Genomic DNA, 22,596 nt, shown 5'->3' with positions numbered 1-22,596 from the left:
AAATTTGGGCACAGCAGTCATGACAACATGTAAATTAAAATTGAAATTTGAAAGCCTTTAAAAGATCCACATATTTAAGAAGAAATATCAAATATCAACCGGAAACATGATGAAGCCTGGTGTTTAAAATTGGATTTTCAATATATATTACTTTAAATTTACTACTGAACATCGCATTTGAAGAAAATGAGACGACACTACGAACACGCGCACATTGAACCAATTTAAAATGCACTTTATTAGAGATTAATCAAATGGAACATAACAGTAAAGAAAAGTTACGAAACGCAATCGGTTGTTTTCGCTTTTGTGACTATTCCATTTAACTTGTGTATTTATTTGGTGAAAATTCCTGTCATAACAACGCTAATGATGACAACGAATTATTCAAAAAGGCATTCTTTCAAATTATATGGAATTGATATTGATGAAAAGTTAAGCTGGAAAGAACATTTTGATCGTATATTTAAGTTGATCTCATCAAAAAATCACGTTTGTGTACAAACCATACATCGATATTAAAGATGTTGTCCAATGACAATTCAGTTTCTGAATCACACTAATCAACTCGATATTGAACAGCCAAGATACTTAATTTTCTTTACAAATTCATTCAAAATTAAAAGCTATCAAGTTATTTTTAGCTATAATTTTACTCTTATGCAAAAGATTCCGATGTTTGGATTATCTTTTTGTTAATATCGAACTTTTTTCTCATCTTACTTTTTTTGTCTTTTGCTTTTTGTCTTATTTTCTTGGAATTCCAAAAGGTAATTGTCGACTTTACAAACTTAACTAAACTAAGTAAATCAATCAGTATAACAAGGCCAAAGACAATACAAATAACAGCAGTTCCGGCTAATCCCATGGTCTCAGAAGATTTCCGTCTATCAGTAGCAGATGTTCGCTTGCGGATGCTAGACGACAGTTGTCTTTTATTTACTTTCAGTTCCTTTTTAATCTTTTGTAATTCTGATTCCAATTCCTGCAGCAATTCTTCTCGGGTTCTGTTTGGAATTATCTTGAAACCCCAATATTCTAGTTTTCTCCGATATTCGCATGAACATGGAAACATATTTGCTGAAAATAATGACAGCTTATAAAATATTATTATTCATTTTTCTTATATATATATATATATATATATATATATATATATATATATATATATATATATATATATATGTAAAGCTGTCAATGAACAAATCTTCAATATCTGGGAACCTGTAATATCAATGTCACAGATGACCATAGATTTGTTCCAATTGTCGTAACCATAATTCCGTTCTCTTTATTACGATTGTGGCATCATCGAACGACACCTATTCCCGAATGTGAACTTACCATGAATAGCGGAGCACATGAGATCAACCTTAATGTTAGACGGGGTTCGTATTAATGGGTCTTTAGTTTTCTATATCGCATTGTGTGGACTTGTCTGTTTTTTTTTCGTTGTCTTTCGGTTTGTTTTTGTTTTGTTTTTTTTGGCATGACGTTTACAGTTTCCTCTCGACTGATGAGTTTTGAATATTTTGTTATCATTCGCCTCTTTTTCAAGTTGTCAAAAACAAAAATCAATATTTAAATATTTTGGATAACAAAATAACACACTTCTTTCATTTAGAATAAATTGTCTTAAATGAAACGACGAAAAAGCATGCTATTCATCATACAAACAAACAAAAAAAAACCAGGAAATATGGTATCGCGTTATGTAGTGTTAAAAGACATCTGAATATAGTTATAATTTGAAAGGAAAATCTTACATCGTAATTGTAAAAACAGAAGGTGTATACATGTTTCAGTCGACTATTGAAAGCTACATGCCCAGTTAACAAATGGTTAAAATGATACTTCAAGCTTGCAAGTCAGACAAAAAAGATGTGTCACGTGGTATCTGCCCTGTTAAAATCTAGGATATTCATTGAAGAATATCTTCCATAAAATTGACACATATTATACATGTATACTAAGTATTAAATGAACATATATTGATGTGACTACATGGCAAATATTTATCAGCCTAAACGACTCACAAAACAGTGTATCTGCGAGGTATTCAATTTACAATTTTAAACATTGCCCTTTTTTCAAGCCGACGAGGAAACTAAAATAATATCCTATATATTTGGTTCGTTCGAAATGTTAATATGGATTGACCTTCATTTTCTTATTTTGGGTGACTGATTCACTGCATGCGGGGTTGTTTTGGCAAATTATAATTATATTAAACTTGTGTACACATACGTGTCAACCATTAAACTTAAGACTTCAAATATTTATGTACTATATCAAACTAATAAAGATGCATTACTTCATTAATTCTAAATTTCTTTACAGTCATTGTATTGTATCATTGCAATTTATGACATAAAGGTGTTTTAAACAATGACCATGATTGTGTTGTCTGAATTTATACCATTACCATTTATGTTTAATTCTCCAAACATCCTTTGTTTATGTTCTACGCAATACAAAATAAAAAGAATGACAAGCGTAACATGTATTCTACATACTTGCATTGATAAAGAGACTCGTTTCTACTATTAGCGTCAGTCCGGAAATGAATATCACATGGCATTTATACAATCCCTCGTCTGTCCATTTTACGTGTTCAAAAACCAGATTAGGTAATATAACGTTCCCGCCTTTTGCGTACTCAGAAACGATTACACTTGTGTCATCCGTTGATCTTGTCCAAAACAGTTTTGTGATTTTCTCTTTGTACTTGACGTCACAGGAGGTAAGGGTAACACTTTCATCCTCGTCGGCTATAATATCTGTTAATCAGAAAATGTACAAAATGCAAGCAATAAAGCATACATCATAGACTGTACAACGTTACGGCATAATTTGGATATCAGTGCGCACATCACGCGTTTCCGGTACTCCTTAAATAGACATGCTGTGAAATTCGTGTTTACCGATTTGACTCAAATTCTCATGTTTTATTAATAACATACTATAACGTATATCCAAATTACAAACAGTCTAAAACAAACAATTAACAAAGCATGGACTCGGTGATATATAAGAGCATTTCGTGTGTATTTTAATCTAGACTCCATCTAATTAACCATCGGGATGAACTCCGAAGACTGTCGACGGATATAAACAAATATAAAGAGATAGCGAGCACGTGCATTTGAATTTTTCGTGGTCTGTTTGATTTCATATTTAAGGGGGAAAATATGTTAATCATCAATTTTGCCTGTATAAAAAAGATTTTTTTGTGTATCGAATCAGTCAACACAATGGTTCATCCTAGTATTACTTTAAATGTTGACGTTCTAGTACATACACAACCCATCTCTAGCTAAGGAATTTAATAGAAGGTCACAGGACTGTGGTTCAATGAGGTTAAATTATTAACTTGCAAGTCTATAGTACACCAGCGATGTTTTGAGCGTATTTTGACAAATTTTGGACAAACTGACTGCCTATAACGAACTATAATTTTAAAATTTTCGTTTTTATTAATACTTAAAACAAAACGAATCGTATTTTGATTGTTTGTCTAGATCGTAGCTAATGTCTCTTTAATAAAATACGAATGATACCAAACGTTTGTCCGCCAAATTTAAATAAATACACTATTTTAACTAGAAATTTTAATGATATTGCAGTAAAAAGTAAAACAGCAAAAATACCGAACTTCAAGGAAAATTCAAAACAGTAAGTCTGTTAACCTATGGCAAAATCAAAAGCTCAAACACATCAATCGAATTGAAAACAACTGTCATATTCCTGGCTTGGTACAGGCATTTTCTTATATAGAATATGGTGGATTAAACCTGGTTTTATAGCTAGCAAAACATCTCACTTGTATGACAGTCGCAAAAAATTGCATTATATTGACACCAAAGTGTGAGCAAAACAAACAGACATAACAGGTAAAATGTCAAAAATTGGGGTACAGCAGTCATGACAGCACGTAAATTAAATTTGGAATTTGAAAGCCTTTAAAAAATCCCCATCTTTGAAAAGAAATATCAAATACTAGTATCAACCTAAATCATGATGAAGCCTGGTGTTTGAAAAGGGGTTTTCAATATATATTACTTTACATTTACTACTGAACATCGCATTTGAAGAAAATGAGACGGCACTACAAACACGCGCACGTTTAACCAATTAAAAATGCACTCTTTTAGAGATTAATCTAATGGAACATGTAGTAAAGAAAGGTTACGGAACGCAATAGGTTATTTTTGCTTTTGTGACTATCCCATTTAACTTGTGTATTTATTTGGTGAAAATACTTGTCATAACAACGCTAATGATGACAACGAATTATTCAAAAAAGCATTCTTTCAAATTACTTCGAATTGACATTGATGAAAAGTTAAGCTGGGAAGAACATGTTAGTCGTTTATGTAAGATGATTTCATCGAAAATATCACGTTTGTATAAACTAAAACCATACGGTTGCCTATAATTGCTTACACTCATTTAATTTGAACTTTGGTGGATAGTTGTCTCATTGGTAATCATACTATATCTCCTTAATTTTATATTAAAGAATATTTGCTTATACACATACGACAACCATTGTATAATGCATATATATTCAACCATAGAGCTATTTTAGTATGGGGAAATTTATTACATAACGATCCAGATAGAATCATAAAACTTCAAAAAAGAGTAGTAATAATTATACTTGAATGTGGTATTTCTGTTCCCTCAAATTTGGAGTTTTCTTCTTTAATATGATTATCCTTTACAAAAATACCAACAACCAATTATAATGTATAAAATTGAAAATGGACTAACTTTTGTTTAACATGTTTAAGGTTATTGTTGTTTTTCTTAAATTGTTTAACATTTCACAGCGATCTAATACTGTTACTTTAATTATTCATCCCTTATTTTATTGATTTTGTATTTGCATTGTATCATAGATCATATTTATTCGTTCAGTGTATGTTCACTTGTGTTAAAATGTCTTTTGATTGAGTTAAGCCATTTCAATTGATATTTTATAGTGTGTCTTTCTATGTTGTGATGTTACACTATTGTTTCAGATAAGGGTGAAGGTTTGGTACCATTCAAACGTTTAAACCCGCTGCAATTGTTTGCACCTGTCCTGAGTCAGGAATTTGATGTTCAATAGTTGTCGTTTGTTGATGCGGTTCATAAGTGTTTCTCGTTTCTCGTTTTTTATATAGATTATACCGTTGTTTTCCCGTTTGAATGGTTTTACACTTGTAATTTTTGGGGCCCTTTATAGCTTGCTGTGCGGTGTGAGCCAATGATCCGTGTTGAAGACCGTACTTTGACCTATACGTTATGTTTACTTTTATAAATTGTGACTTGGATGGAGAGTTGTCTCATTGGCACTCATACCACATTTTTTTTTATCTAACACTTGATAACTTATCAATGCTCATTAATAAATGATAATGATATTCAACACTACAGCTTGCGAGCTGTCTTTAAAAACGATCAATTTGTTCCAAGCCGGGCCAAATGCTAATTTTTATAAAAAAATATTTTCATTATTCTGCAACCAAGGTATGGAATGATTTACCATTCACAATAAAAAAAAATTGTCGTAATGTAGAATTATTCAAGAAACATTGCTACAATCATTTTTTGGAAATGTTATGTATGTAAAATAATATATATATATGAATTTTGTTTGGGGCCTCAATGAAAGTTAGACAAGTTTTCATTGAGTTACCCTCTTTACATAAATAATGTATCAGTTGAATTATTATTATTATTATTAGTATTACAAGTTAAAAACATCACCATTTTGTCTTCAATTTCTTCTTATAGTCGAACTGAGTCGTTTCGAAGTCGTGGTATTTTGTATTTTTAACAGATAAAATAATTTTTTTCGTTTAAATAGTGTTATGTTTGGTCATTTTCGGACCTCATATAGCTTGTGGTATGGGTTTGCTCATTGTTGTAAGCTGGGGTTTAAATCTACTTCATTTTGTCTTATAAGCAATTATACCGCTTCTTTTTATTTTTGTATTTGTAAAAGATTAAGACTGTGTTATCGTTCTAACTTTTTATCTATATCGTACCATGTGTATTTGAATATATGCTGCTTTGGTCTGCTTTATTAAATGCTACTGTCGCCGTATTTCTCTAGGCATATGTCTGATTTGTTCAGCAATGGGAGACCAATGTGTTATAATTATTTATGAAGGTGTCGTTACACAACACAAAGATTACCTGGTTTCCTCTGACAAGCAGTTGTCTTTATTCCTGTGCATGGAACATCAGCCCATCCATTCGGACAAGAAATGACACATTCTTCAGGAGATTCATCATTATTTGGCTCGCCTCAATAAAATAAAAAAGGTTTTCATTGATCTGTAAGTTTTTCGAATTCTTCAGTTTCTTACCCTTTAAAGTGAGATTTAAGTATTTTTCTCGACACTTTTTTTGCAAAACATCTGATTTTTTTTTTTCTGAATAATGCATAAACATAGTGATCGTTTATGCATTAATGTTGAACATACAAGATTATACCATGAATCATGTATCATGAAATAATTTTTTTTCTTAACTATTTCAATGATCAATTAATTTCTGAAATTTTTAATAGCATTTATCCAACCTTGGAGCGTTCGAAACGCTTTTCTTGATTGGCCAGCACTGGATGCGTTTTTGAAAATTACTTTGTAGATTATGTATTCCATCACAATTGGTAAAAATCTCAAAGAGACAACAAAATTACATTTGATTATAAGCTATGGAAATCAATTAGATTAAACAATATATAAGTCGACGATCCTTTAAAAAGAATAGAACTGACAATAATTGAGCCATTTTAAAAAATCAAAAAAATAACATTATAAGGTAAATCTGATAATTCAATCTTCATAAAGTACCTTAAATTGGAAAACGATCAAATTTAACTATTAAAATATGAAAGTACGAATGATAAATGTACTACCTCAGAGTAAGTTATATTGTAGTGTTTGATCTATAATTAGTAGATATAATGTCGACAATAAATCTAAACTAACGCAATATGACTAGATTCGATCAGTAATACCAATATAAACACTAATTGTTTAAAAAAAAAACTGTATCACATTTCTCGATGTTATTGTACAAGATCATTGAGACTATGCATTTTTAATCTGCAATTATATCTCTTCATACCGCTTTATATAATAGAAAAGTCTACACATTTAAGGTTTATGATGACATGCGATTAGCATAAATCGTTTTGAATGAGTATGAATTTAGTGAAAATGAGATTCTAGGCCTAAATTATTTATAATCTGTTCTTCAAATTCGAATGTTGATAAATTTCAATTAGTGTTTTTATCCGGATACAAGGATTGAACAATTGAAATGTTTGGCCCAAGATGTTAACCTAATGGCATCTGTAACTTTCTGTCATATGAGTCTTACTGTTTGCATCAGAAGTCTTAGTTAAAAATAAGTTAAAATAGGGAATAAAAGTAAATATGTGTCTTTGATTGCTTGATTGTTGTTTGCTATACATCCAGTGGCATTAGGAAATACAAACCAGAGATTTGTATATAAAGTTAGTATATTTCGAATTCACAGATAAGAACCGATATTCCTCCTTGTTTAGTAGTTAGTCGTATTTTGTTTTTGATATTCGTAAATGCTAATTTTGATGTATAATTTTTGGCTTTTATAGACCCATTTTATGTAGTGCACTTCACCTTGGCTATTATTATCTCAAGACCAAGGCTTACCCAACATCACATCATTCAGACCCCAAACGATTGCATTGACTGGTAGTATACAAATATGGTCATCCCTGCACTTCTCATGTCCGGCAATTATACCCTTGCTGAAGTGGGACTTCATTTGACTGTGCCTGATGTATATATTACGTAATGTGAATTTGTTCTCGTCCTGAATATCCATCAAATCTGAGAGCAACAGTTAATCAATCGTTTTCTTAAAATTGTGTAATGTTCACATTATATTTGCTACTTTTAATGTTTTAAAATATTGATACAAATGTTTTCTCCTTTGTTGCTTTCTATCCCCCTTTTCTTCACACACACACACACACACACACACACACACACAAACAAACAAATTAAAAAAAAAAAATAAATGAAAAAAACAACACAGTAAGTTTTAATAGAGGCATAAAGTACAATAAACCTGATATGAGTCAGACTCATATAACATGTATAAAAAATGCCTTTAAATTTGAAACATATCTATTGATGATAATGTTACAACGTATTAAAATAGTTTAGAACTAAAGCAATGCTTGTACACATGTTTCAATGTTTAATAATGCATGTAAAAAAAAAGCCTTAGACTAGCTGCATACATATGGTTCCCATTGGACCTATAGCTTACTTGTTAGCTCGAATCTCCTTTTAATTGATATTATGATAGGAGACGCATGTTCTGGAAAACCGTTTCAATTACTTCATATACAGGTGCTGCTGGAATGTTGGGACATAGAAATTCAAAGTTCACTAAAGGAAAGTTGAAATCATCTTTGTTGTCAAAATACTTACTCATCAACCGACCCTTATTTTCAATTTCTTGGTGTAAGTCATAATATTATGTATTTTTAACGGTATCCTTTATTTCAAGCTCGATGGAATGAATACGTTCAATATAGACACCAAACTTTTAATTAACTAGTGAAAAGGACATCATCTATAAACCGGAATGTGGAGACAGATAATATGGCAATCTTCTTTGCTTACTACCTGAGAAGCTCCTTTAATAAGTCTGCAAGAACAGAAAAACAGCTGGTTCCCATATAAATGCTGTCTGGACAAAAACATGTTGTCCAAACATAACAGATTTTAGTTTCAGATATAATTTTGTTTGTTTGAATTAGACTTTTTTTTTGGGGAGGGGGTATTTGTTTTATTTGGGAGAGGGGTATATAAGATATATTTATCCTTTCCTAAGACAAGATGGTTGTATCTACGTAAGCCATTCTGTTTTATGACTTTTTTTTACCAATATATTGGGTAATGAAAGCAAATGCTTTTTATACTATATCGCAAGGAAAGTAAGCTTATGTAAAAAACAAACACTATGTTATTGTCGGAGACACAACATATTGTCATGATAAATTTAACAACACTTGGATCTTTCGAGATAAATTCAGAATAAGTGTTCAAAGACCAATTTAAATGTTTAATCCTAATTTGTATAAGTGATCTCACCGCCTTAATTATTTGGAAAGAGAATCTTCGTTCTTTTTCGCGTTTAACCCAATATTGCCTTGCATAATTTGCGTCTGAATAAACTAGTATTTTTAACTCGTGTTTCCTAGCTATTTATTGATTCAGGCTCATGGTATTTCGACTTTTTGTTAACATATTTAGCAGGAAAGTGTCACAAGTAATACAGTGACCAGCTGGATTATACATGAATGGCATTTGGCATAATCTATCACGAAGCTGAGCCTTGAAAGGAGTCAATATTAAGAACCTACAAAACATGTTTGTATATGTAATTAAAAATTTTAGTCGCTATTGCTGTGAAATATTAATGAAATATACAGACAGGTCTTTCAACATATTGAAATAAGGAGGTGTTTTGTTTTTGGAATGATTCAAGATAAACATGATAAAGGATATTTCTAATTCTCGTTTTCATACATTGTACGCTGCTTGGTAGATGATGACAAAAGATTCCACTAGCAGTGACATCAACCGAGTGATAATACCGGTAAATTTAGCAAGATATCATAGCGACTATCAAAAATCAGGAATCCAAGAAAAACCGACATTTATATTGCAAAACGCGACAAAGGATGCACAAAAATCTACGAAAACTACATAGAAAACTAAAGACTGAACAACACGAACCCAACCAAAACACAGTGAGTGATCTCAGATGCTCGGGAAGTTCTTGTTCCACATGTGGCACTGGAGAACATGATATACATGTTCAATATACCTGCAATATTTACCGTCGATAGTCTATCATTTATCATGCCATGAATCAATGATAAAAGAAATTATGGTTTATTTTCAAGATAAAGATCATGCAAAACTGACATTAAAAAACGTACCATTTGACCATCTATCGTTGGATTCTAATTTAGAACCATCGTTCCATGTCCAATCCAGTGCTGTTGTTTTATCATGATCGATTAGTCCTATCCAAAACCATTCACCAATTCTATAGTAGAATCAAAGTAATGCAATCGTGATGGATATTATTAAAATCTTTGCTAGCAGGTTTTTTTTTAATTTAAGGACTGTCATCTACCTTGTCTTAATTGTTTAATCATTTGCAGTCATTGTACTTTACGTGTCTATAACTTCGAAGAGTATTTAAATAAAAAAAACAAAAATTGAAGTCGCTATTGCTATGACAACTCGTGCTGGCAACAGAAATATAACGTTTTTACTAAGAACATGATATCAAATGCCAATAACACCTTATAAATTTGGTGCGTCTGAAGCGCTATTCTGGAGTTACCTATAACAGGAACATTCATACCCAAACGCAGTGTTAACAAATGGTGTTTAAGTGGCTGAATACGTGAAGACCTATATGACCACAAGGGGGATAATGTTATCCATCTAAAAACAAATTTGCCTGAGTGAGTTGGAACGTAAAAAGTAAACAGTAGGTAGAAGATTCAAAATCGACTAGGTTAAAGGGGAATCAATTAAGAAGACAACAATGAAATCAACATCAGATGTCGGTACTCTTGAAGGTAACAGAAAAACAAACATACTACTTTTTAATAGGAGAAACATAATACTATTATCAAAGGTGCAATTAAAAAAGCAAGAAAACAATCAACAAAATGCAAAAGATCATAAACACAAAAACTCCCTCAGACCGGTTATAAGAAAGAAAGTCTAAAATCGACACTATACATGTTTGTCAGTCACCATCAATAACTGATTTATGGACATAAGGACGAACAACTATGCGTAAAATATTGTCTGTTTGTATGAAAGTTCTGTTTAATTAATCTGTTTAAATTTCGTTTGAAAAACTAATACTCTAAAATTATGTAATGATAAGAAATGACATTGAAATATAGATACGGGTATTTAGTTTTTATTGTACAAAACGGTTCCTTGACTTCTTATAGAATGAAACATATAAGTTTAGGACAACTTACTCTGATAATACACTATTTTCTTCTGCAGTTATAGGCATAATCATTTCAGCATTAAGATTCTCACAAAATTTCTTTGAATTTGTAAAATTCCTCGGTTCTGGATCCAGCTTATAGCATTTAGAACCATGGAGATCCCAGCCTTCGGAACAGGTAAATATGCCTAATCAATACAACAAATTAATATGTATTATCCTTTCGGATGCTTCTCTGATGTTTGTGTTTGACGTAGAATTGACTGTCCATTGAATTTACAACTTGAGAGCAATACGTTAAAAAGATTAATAATAGTAATCTTCGAAATGAGATTTTTTTGTTTCAAAGAAATGTATATATAATATAAACATTAAAATCAAAATGGCAGATAAAAAAAGTGACAATTCACAAAAACTTTTTAACAGCTTGCAATTTCCTTAATCGTGTTCTACTTAATCAAATACAACTGCACTTCAAAAACTTTTTTTTTAGAACAATACACAATCATTTACTTCATTATTTGATAACAACTCATTCATAGACGTATTTACACTTGTATGCAAATATGTCCGCCATTACGTAAAATCACACAGGTTCCCGTAAATTTTGACATCATAATTCAAAACATTTGACGTCACAATTAAAAAGTGATTGTTGCCTGACGTCAAAAGGTGATTCGGAGTAGATCTAAGGTCATTCGGAGGCAAAATATAGCTAAATACCAAAAGTGTAAATACGTTTATTGTGTCATTCGATATTCTAATATTTAGTCCTATGATGTTTTCACTTACTATTGCATTTATACCGTATCATTATTTAAATTGCATTCTTGTCATTATCAGCTACGTGTTAACGTGGTAAAAATCGTAAGAATTATTTTCCAATGTCGAAATATAATATGATAAAATCAGATAACACAAGCCAAAAAGAACAAGACGAAAAGACAAACAACAATATACAGAAAAACTAAAGCTTGAGTATAACAACCGAATACCCCAAAAAACTGATGATGTCTATACGAGTAGTTGTTTTAAAAGTGTAAGCTCTACTCGATTAGAAATACCCATAGTGTTAATCGTATTATAATCTTTGGATAATTCATATCCGGTGGGTACGCATCGCAAATTAGCGGGAAAATTCATCTGGTCGTCTCTCAATTCATATACTAGTACCAGGTGTACATGTTAATCTTTATCAATCCAAAACAAATGACCGAATGTGAAAGTTTGAGATAAAAAAAATCGTTTTTGAATTGACCTAACAACACTTAGCGGTAGAAACAACATATACATGTGAAAATAAGATAGCAATATCATTACACCACTGTCCCAGGTTAGGGGAGGGTTGGCGCTTTCACACTAGTTTAACCCCGCCACATTCTGTATGTGCCTGTCACAAGTTAGGAACCTGTAATTCAGTGGTTGTCGTTTGTTGCTGTATATCATATTTGTTTTTCTTTCATTATTTTTTACATAAATCAGGCCGTTAGTTTTCTCGTTTGAATTGTTTGACATTTATCATTTCGGGAACTTTTATAGCTGACTATGCGGTATGGGTTTTACTCGTAGTACTAGTTTAAGGCCGTACGGTGACCTACAGTTGTTAATTTTTGTGTCATTTGGTCTCTTGTGGGGAGTTGTCGCATTGCAATCATACCACGTCTTCTTATCTTTATTGTTGTCTTTACTTTAGTTGAAAATATTAGGCATCACATGTATTGAATTTTATTTGGGTTTTTTTTTTTCTCCCTCAATTGTCATTCAAATGTATTTTTCTAGTCCTATCATAATTTCTATAACCTCCATCAATGAAACGGATAGCCTCAAAGAGTTCTCTAGTGTTCCGGCAGGATGAGCAGTACCTGTTCAATAAAACGGATAGCATCCGTTTAGGTGCTTGTGGCATGTGAAAATCTGTGTAATGGCACATTCAGCAATGAAATAATCGATTAAATCGTCGAGAAATAGTTATGTTACCGTCAAATGAAATATACCATTGGTGATCTGGATCAAAGATAAAGATATAACATAATGAACATCAACTCATTATGACGTCCGTTAAACTATTATGTAAATAACTCGAACTTCACCTTTAAGAACCTTTTGTGCAATGGCTAACAGCTTCCTTGTAAGCAGCAACCCTCTATCTACATTAATTTTTATCAATAAAATACTGAATATTTTTCGATTATTCATGTTTGAAATAACAGACCTTCATGAGCATAAATGACTGATCAATTGAATACCGATACAGTTTATAAGTTTTAAGTATTATCTATCTCAGAGCAATGGCAAGTCTTGAGTGTGGGATATAAAAGGTCCGCTTCCGACGGGATTAATATTTGATTCTTCTTAACTATAACTATTGACTATATGATGGAAATTTAATAACAAATATATAATAGCACTATAGGTCAAATGTCTCCATTTGTTAATAAAGTAAAATATATATAAAAGAAATTTATTAACTTCTGTAGTCCACACCTTCTGTTTTTGTTTTTTTGTTTTGTTCTTTTCATTATGTCACCATGGCTAATTCTAGAAGTTGATTAATATGACGACCATTTTAAAGACACACCTTTGTCAAATGGTGTCCACGATGTTACCGTTTATACCAAAATCCTTCCAATCTCAAGAAATGACGTCAAAGTAGTCGGTGATCATTATTAACAATTCCAGTGACCTAAATGTTATTTGTCAATCGATAAAAATATGGGCTGACATGCATAAAATCACTTAAGTCAAGATATCCATTCGTAGTACTCATTTATCGTAGGACATGTAGAAAAATCAGTCCGTTCGGAAAAAATCTTAACTTAAGTAGCTTTATGCATACGAGCCATGGTCTCATATAAAGAAAACAGGTTTACGAATTGCCGTCAGATCTTTCTGTTTCTGTATTTAAATTTCGTAATAAGATGATTTTGTATTATCAAAAAGTCTGTTAGCGTTGTAAATAATGTGTCGTCAAAAAACCGCCGTTGGAGTTAAGTGTCTTTTATATATTTATTTATTCATTTTTATTCATTTTTGTTTCATTCCAATGCAAAGAACACCAATATAATAATAATGAATTTAAATTGTCTATCAAAATAAACAAAGCGAAGAAAGTGCACCAAATGTTTGATATAAACATATATCTATCTTCTTTATAATTCCTTCTCTTGGATTCAATAAAATAAATATATAAGTGGTGCCTGAGTTGCGCATGCTTCCGATGCATCATATTTTACTCCCGTTCCTATATTGCTTAATGTTAGGTGCTCTAAGTTTTTTTAAAGTCTATAAATGCATAGCATAATTTTTTTGGGACCCTTTCTAGCTTGCTGTTCGGTGTGAGCCAATGCTCCGTGTTGAAGGCCGTACCTTGACCTTTAATGGTTTACTTTTATAAATTGTAACTTGGATGGAGAGTTGTCTCATTGGCACTCATGCCACATCTTTCTATATCTATAGCATAATGGACTATTCCAAAACATGACCAGTCTTCGATAACAGTTAACTTAAATAAAATTGCCGATTTATATAATCAAAAACGGGTTGACTTACAGTGAAAACAGGCTCTACTTAACTTTTTGTTTTATGTATTGTTGCGTTGCTGTCTCATCGATCGACATATAACCAGCATATTTTCCTATTATAAATATCAATGCTAAAACATTTTCACAGTAATTATTTTCACGTGTAAGTTTTCCAAAATATAACCACATTTGTTCGTTGCAGAAAATTTACTTACTTGAAAACGATTTACTAAAAGTTCCTAATAAAATAATTCCTAAAAATGTATAGTTAAACATTGTATCTCTAGATTTCCATCACACACGCCAGATGCTGTACACCTAGACGCATGAAGAACTTAATTATTTTTGATTGTTTTACTGATTCTCTTTTCAATGCAATTGCAATGTAGGTGTTTTAATCGTTAACTAGATACATTACAGAAACATATTGTAATGAAACATTCATGCACAAAAAAAAACTCCCGGGACACTCGTAGTCATATTTATAATTGATGATCTATAGGATACTACACGCATAGGCTAAAACGCGGACCGCAATTAGGACACCAAACTGAACTGTAATGTAAACATTAATTGGAACATATTTACATTGTATCATAGATCACATTTATTTGTTCAGTGTATGTTCACTGATGTTGATATGTCTTTTGATTGAGTTAAGCCATTTCAATTGATATTTTATAGTTTGTCTTTCTATGTTGTGATGTTACACTATTTTTTCAGATAAGGGTGAAGGTTTAGCATTATTCAAACGTTTAAACCCGCTGCAATTGTTTGCACTTGTCCTAAGTCAGGAATCTGATGTTCAGTAGTTGTCGTTTGTTGATGTGGTTCATAAGTATTCCTCGTTTCTCGTTTTTTATATAGATTAAACCGTTGGTTTTCCCTTTTACATGGTTTTACACTAGTAATTTTTGGGGCCCTTTTTAGCTTGCTGTTCGGTGTGAGTCAAGGCTCCGTGTTGAAGACCGTACTTTGACCCACAATGGTTTACTTTTATAAATTTTGACTTGGATGGAGAGTTGTCTCATTGGCACTCATACCACATCTTCTTTTATCTAATAACTTTTTGCTCTCTACAGAAGCAAGATACCAGGAGACTCATAGTATCGGTGGCAATGGCACGTTGATATAAGCGAGGTTCAATTTTTACTGTTTTTAATATGTTTAAGTTATTAATGCATTATGTATTGTTATTGCATTAAACTTAAAATGCAATTCCATCACGCATAGTCTACTTTAAAAAGACGACTCAGTTTGATATTTTCTCGTTGCACTATTTTGTTTGATACTCACTCAAACTTTTGATCTCGTTCGAGGATTATTCCGGAAACACGTGCCGTGTATTTAAATCGGTACAATATATTAAAAAAAATGTGAACATTTCAAAAATCGATAGCATACATGTATTTTAACATATTTGTAGCTGAATAACTAAATGTTGCAATAATGTATTTGGTCTAATAGGTTCTAAGATGCAACAACTACAAGTTTTATACTTTTCCAATTCCTTGTGAGGTGTTAATTTCAAATACTGGTTTCAGACATCAAGTATATATATGTGTGTCCCCGTCGCAATGTGGTGTAAGGGGCACAGAGATAAATGGCGTCCTTCCGTCTGTAAGGTGCGCTCTCACGTGATCAATTCTACCTTGCCATATTTATATTAGAATTATGTAATAGGTTTGTACCAGAAATATCTTGGACTAGTTTAAAAATCAGTTAAAATCAACTATACGTAAACGAATTATGCCCCTTGAAAATGTAAATTTGGTGGGAAATTGCATTGTAAGCGTTAACAAGCAAATATTTCATATCAGATTTTTATGAAATTTATATCAACGGCTTATATCAGTAGTGTCCTGGACTAGTTAGAAAATCAGTGCCGATCAATTTGTTTTTTTACAGAAAGAGTGTCCCCTGTCAATGTTGTGTTCCATTTGAATTTCAGGGAAATTGATACGGGTAAGACTTATAGTAAAGATTTAAAATACTATTATTTAAAATATTATTGATAATTCCTGAATTCAGGAAGTATTTGAACATATCAGCTAAAACAAAAAGAGAACTGCCAAGGGAGGCAATTGAAACCATAATCTAAAAAAGTCAGACAATGCCATACCTAAGAGAAGAGAAAGACAAACAGACAAATAACAGTTCAAAAGACAGAAAACCAAAGATTTGCAATAAAAACTCTCTATTCAAAAGGCCAGGGTACGGCTTACGACTCGATACGTTACGCTTACTAGTATAGGATGGTTTGTACATTTCTTCATCTAGAACACTACTTTCAATTCCTTTGCAATTCAAAACTTCTTCTTGTTTTTACTTTAGTTGAAAATATTAGGCATCACATGTATTGAATTTTCATTGGGTTTTTTTCTCCCTCAATTTTCATTCAAATGACTTTTTCTGGTCCTTTTATAATTTTTATAACCTCCATCAATGAAACGGGTAGCCTCAAAGAGTATCAATGTATAGAAGGTTTCTTAAATGGTATCAATTTGACAAGATTTTTTAAATATTTTATTTATTGGTATTGACATTATTTAGTTTTTTTATTATTATAATAAATTGAAACAAATATAACTAAATATGTATTGTTATACATTTAAGAAAAATTATGGCCTTAAATCCTGTCGATATCAAGTTCTTATATTTTGGCATTGCGCAAGGTTATGCTTTTCTCAGACTGATATGACGTATTTACACTAAATGTATTTGATGTGTACTGATTGATACATCAATCTGGGAGAACATGGTGTATTTATGAGCTTTGAAACTAGCTTTCAGTAACTACAAGTACTCTTAGATCGGCATTGTGTGTCATTTCGTTTTCAAAAGTTTGTTCTTATATGGAGATGTTACACCATTTTTTCATCCTCAAGGAGGTGGAGCGCTTATAGACATGTTTCATCCCACATTCTTTATGTGCATGTCCCTCGTCATCATCCTATGATTCAGTGGTTTTTGTTTATTGCTGTCTGTTATAATAATTTGTGTTTTTATTTATTCATGTTATTGTTCTTTAATCATATTAAGCATATTATAGCTGCTTATGGTGTATCTTTTAGAATTAAAATTGAGAATGGAAATGGGGAATGTGTAAAAGAGACAACAACCCGACCATAGAGCAGACGACAGCCGAAGGCCACCAATAGGTCTTCAATGTGTATTAGTATTTTTAACGTAAAAGTTATAATAATCTCTACTTTTAAAGAGGACTGTTTGACTTCTTTTATATTAATCGTATTCGTACTATGCAGCTATAACAACATTGAGTAGGGACGGACAATGGTAAGGGGGTAACTCTGTTTGACTCGCAGAAAATGTCTGGAACATTTCTAGTGTTTTCTCCGGATGCAATCGTGGTTAGAATGTACCGATTACGTCCTTTTATATAGAATCTGAGCGGTTGCTGAGCCACGGAGTGCTACGAACGGTTCCGGCAAATAATAAAGCTCGCGTAATCATCCATTAGGTGTAAAATATTTAAAAGAGAAGAAAGTTGCGCTATCTTTAAGGTAAAACTTTGTTGTTACTGGTTGAAATTGAACTATTATGCCACGGAAACATATATATTTTGAAATATTTATTATTAATGCATATATTTGCCAAATATTGGTGTGTGTTGTCCACTGAATCGTGTGTAATACATATTTTTCCATATCGAGAAAACTCCCGTTATCAGGGCCTCGCTTTCGATTCAATATGGCGGCGCCCAGTGAATGACACTATTCCGGTAAGAATTGTGTAAATAAACATAGAAAAGTTTTTGTAGACAACGAAATAATGTTATCAGATGCTATTATGAAGAAACTTGTATTAAGTTTTGGGATATTTCAACTTCTTATCACAGTGGTGGGTCTAAAAAGTGTGTGTGTGTGTGGAAGGGAGGGGGGGGGGGGGTATTATCCTAATTCTTAGGATAACAAGGCTAAGCACTTGCCCTCTGGTTTAGTCTTTTAAAACAAGCCTACCTAGGAACATGTACATGTTAGATATACTGTTGTCATGTCTACCTAAAAAAATAAAATTGAAATGTTTCATGAACTTGAGTTGAAGAAGCACTTTTACTAAAGTCAGAATGTTGCTCTATAACACTATAGACTCAATGTAATAAAATAAATCCCTACCTACGTACCTTTATTTTTTCCTTTATGTAACTATAAAGGCAAGTATTATTTTATTTGACCTGAATTTGTGTGCCAAATACTTCTTGGTGTAAGGGAACAAGTATTTTTTTGCATTGCATAATGTTATTTCATTTCAGTTTATTGAGTCCTTGATCATTCATGCAATCAGCTGGAATAAACTGCTCTGACGCAGCAACAAGTACTGATGACATTACAACAAGGATTTGTAAGGTATAGACTTTTATGAGAACTAGGGGAGCACGCACTCAAACCTGCCCTCAAGATTTAGAAGTCCTGCCACAAAAGATCATCGGGAAAGCGGTTAGTCTTGTAGATTACATTGATCAAGACATTTTAAGAAATGGAGATGTTATAGATGTCTGGAATTGGTTATGTTCTGATTTTCCCACAAAAATATTCATTCTGAAAGATGAACTGTTATTGCACTTGAAACAGACAGAAAAGATTCTATTAAAAGACAAATTATTCAAAGAACTTACTGATTATTTGATCAACAAAATAAAGAAGGCATTAAAAAATGCACTTGACGACGGGAGATTGAATGTTCCCCCCATATCACACTTTTTGTTCTAAAGTGATTAATACTGTCCTGGGTGAAAGATACATCAATACGATATTGAAATAAACATTCCTACTGGATATGTACATATGTAGATATTTTTTTTAAGTTGAAGATATCAGCTTGATAATAAAAATGACTCATAATATAAATGTAAAGACTGCATTAGAAATATTTGACCAGAGTAGGTCTTAAGATGACGATTATTTAATTCAAAAGCTTGCTCCCATTGCTAATATTGACAGCTCATCTATAACTGAAAATGCACTTATTTCAAAATTGTACCGTTATCGGTCCAAAGTGAAAGAAAAACGAGGAAAACTTAAAACTGATTTTGAAAATGAGATATTTTCTTTACCTGTTGCAACCAACATATCCCCTGTTGCAAGTAAAGGTAAACTGTATGATGATGAAATAGCTTCTTATGAAAGACAAGTGTCAGTATAGCTTCAGATTTACACAAAGAACAACTTAAGTCAAAACAGGATCTAGATAGTCTGAAAACATTCACAAACTTGAGATAAAACAAATATAGTCATATATAGGAAATAACAACATTAAAAAGAGCTCATGCTGATGATACAAAAAAATCAAGAAAGAAGTTAAAATTGGCAATTAAAAAAGTGAGAAAAATACACGCTTTAAATCGAACAAAAAGCAAAAATCTGATGAAAAAATTAAAGGAGGTAATGAAATCAAAGACAGATTTAACATACAAGCACATCCTGTTACAGAGACAATTGAAACGGTATAAAAGCCAAAAGCATAAGCAAATAATGGGTGCAAAATTGAGCAAAGTTGTAATTCAAGAAAAAAAAGAAAGTAATAATATATATAAGTGAAGTTACATTACATGTTTGTATGGCGATGAGACAAGGAAATTTGGCAAGACTTATCAAACTTTTTTGCTAAGCGATGAAAACAAAAATGTGTACTTTCTTGGGTTAAGGAACATGTTAGATAAGGCCGCAAGTACGACATTGGATGTATTTTAAAACATACTTGATGACATATCTGATATATGTGAACAAAACAGACAACAAGATATAACATCACAAGGGCATGGTATTTTATGTAATATTCGGGACTTTATGTCTGTCAGAGCCCAAACAAATATTGCTTTTAATGACCTACTTGAGCAGTATAGATTAGACATCATGCCAAACTTCATTAGTAATTAGAACGAATAATCAGATGCTGAAAGATCAATGACATCCAACATGTCTAAAGTTAACAACTTTTTTTGTGGGCTGCATTTATTAGTCAATTTTGCTGAATGTCTGTCTCCTATTTTAAAGTTATTTGAAAAAATGCAAGAAACTGAGTCTTCTATACAAGACAATTTTTCAGATGAAGATGAAGCACCAGAAATCCAAGTATTCTCCACTGATTCCAAAACGATTTCTTTCTTGCGTTTTTGTGGCAAATGTTTTGGCCGTGGTGTAGATGAAAAAAGTGGGTGTTACAGCTCTTTCCGAACACATTGTGAGAACGAAAATGAAACAGTCATGTTTGTCGATTTTCGTGGAAAACTACTAGTTACTGCTACCTCTTTGGAGTTTAATCGAAAGCAATAAATATGTGTTACACTTAAATGAAAACTATTATGCACTTTTGCAATACTTAGAGAGAATGAGTAAAGATGCAAATCCATTTGTTAGTGGAGTAGAATATCCATTCTCTGACGATATCATGGAAAAGGACAACAATTTTGATAACCTTATCCAACCTGTAAATGGCATTGATGAAAAGGTATGTTCTTTTGCACAGATGGCATTTAAAGGATTACATGGCGTACTGGAAAGGGCAATGAAGGAGCAACTGCTGTGGGAAATTCTTTGAGCCAACACAATAATTGTTTAATCAATCAAAATCTGTTATTCCACATAATAAACTGCCGGAGCGTGTATTTGGTATGCTGGACTTTTTTCTACGGTAAAGACCAAATGCTTCTACAATTTCAAATGAAGCATTCTTAATGTTTGTATTTAGCAAGTCTTCTGAATGGCTAGAAACATTACCACAGGACGAAAAAGAAAAGCTCCTCAATGAGAGTATAAAGGAAGGAAGGGAAATTCGTGTTAAGTACAGAAAGAGATTGACAGAAATAACAAAGCACAGAAAGCAAAAATTAAAGGATAAGCAAATCGCTATTGAGAAAAAACAAAAAGCTGTCTTAAAAGCAAAGAGCCAACATACTAATGACAGTATTTACTATGGCTTATGGCAGAACAGGGATCAGGTAGATACGATATTTGAGGAAATAACTGGGGTGTCAGAAAAGAGGAGAGCATTAATTTCCAAAATTCGTTTTCGACAAAAAGTGGTTAAACAAAGTGTAAATGATAAAAAAATTTATCATGTGACCGAAAAAGGTAAAGCCCACTCAATTGACAAGTTGAAAGAAAATGTGTTGAAATTGATAAAGATGTCAATGAAGGTGTAAGTTCTGAAAGAAAATCTCAGAATGTTCCATTGTTTGTTGGAAAACGAGTTGTACATACTTTTGAAGACGGGAAATGGAATGGTCGAGTAGTCAGTGTTGTTCAAGGATTTCCTGATTTTTACAACAATATCTATGACAAAGATGTGGAAGATATTACTACACCCACTGCAATTTGCACATATAAACTTAAAGAGGACTATAGAAATGGTAATCTGGAAATTATTCCAGATGTGGTGAGTTGCAGAAGTTGTTTGAGGTCCAGTCCAACGTTGCAGCTTACAAATTTGTTGACCAGATGTCATCTTTAAACAATTGAAAATTTGATTTGCATGACTGCATGTTTGTTCTGTCTGAAAATAAACAATGTCAGTTTTGTTAACATTTATGCAGTATCATCTTATACTTCTGTGATCTTTATTTATACATATATGATGATGATGATGATGATGATGATGATGATGATGATGATGATGATGATGATGATGATGATGATGATGATGATGATGATGATGATGATGATGATGATGATGATGATGAGTTCTAGACTAGGCTGTTATCTGCTCTTTGGTCGGGTTGTTGTCTCTTTGACATATTCCCCATATCCCCATTTCCTTTCTCAATCCTAGATGCACTAAATAGTTGCTACTTGACATTAAGCAACAATGTATCTATGAATCAATCAATTTGCAGAAATGTTAATATGATTTCCACAATTTTCCGTTAAAAGTTTAAAGATGATACTGTCCTGCAGTTATTTGAAATATTTATACCAACTAAAGATTTCTTTGTTCTGAGCCCTAACATCATGAACATTTTTATGTTTTTTTAACCAATTGGATTTCACTTATAACTTTTTTGCATTGA

The 22,596-nt window shown here is 32.1% G+C and overlaps 1 protein-coding gene across 1 annotated transcript; it reads right to left on the bottom strand.

Annotated features, from left to right (window-relative positions):
- Positions 1–214: 214 nt before the first annotated feature.
- LOC127714835 (uncharacterized) lies at positions 215–14,893 on the bottom strand. Its single transcript, XM_052220866.1, has 6 exons — positions 14,786–14,893; positions 11,078–11,237; positions 10,007–10,116; positions 6,190–6,300; positions 2,517–2,780; positions 215–1,080 (listed from the first exon to the last, which is right to left on the bottom strand). Exons 1-6 carry the CDS (start codon positions 14,844–14,846, stop codon positions 659–661), a joined length of 1,128 nt encoding a protein of 375 aa, XP_052076826.1. The 5' UTR covers positions 14,847–14,893; the 3' UTR covers positions 215–658.
- Between the last annotated feature and the right edge of the window lie 7,703 nt (positions 14,894–22,596).

This window comes from Mytilus californianus, unplaced genomic scaffold (assembly GCF_021869535.1).
Source record: "Mytilus californianus isolate M0D057914Y unplaced genomic scaffold, xbMytCali1.0.p SCAF_9, whole genome shotgun sequence".
NCBI classification, from domain to species: Eukaryota; Metazoa; Mollusca; class Bivalvia; order Mytilida; family Mytilidae; genus Mytilus; species Mytilus californianus.
This window is presented reverse-complemented; position numbering and strand designations above follow the sequence as displayed.

Excerpts from the sequence above, each read along its gene's own strand:
- LOC127714835 (XM_052220866.1), bottom strand. The coding sequence starts at position 14,846 with ATGTTTAACTATACATTTTTAGGAATTATTTTATTAGGAACTTTTAGT. Across the intron at positions 11,238-14,785 it reads TTTTAGTAAATCGTTTTCAA|GCATATTTACCTGTTCCGAA; the intron begins GTAAGTAAATTT and ends TGTATTGATTAG. Across the intron at positions 6,301-10,006 it reads CAACGATAGATGGTCAAATG|GCGAGCCAAATAATGATGAA; the intron begins GTACGTTTTTTA and ends TATTTTATTGAG.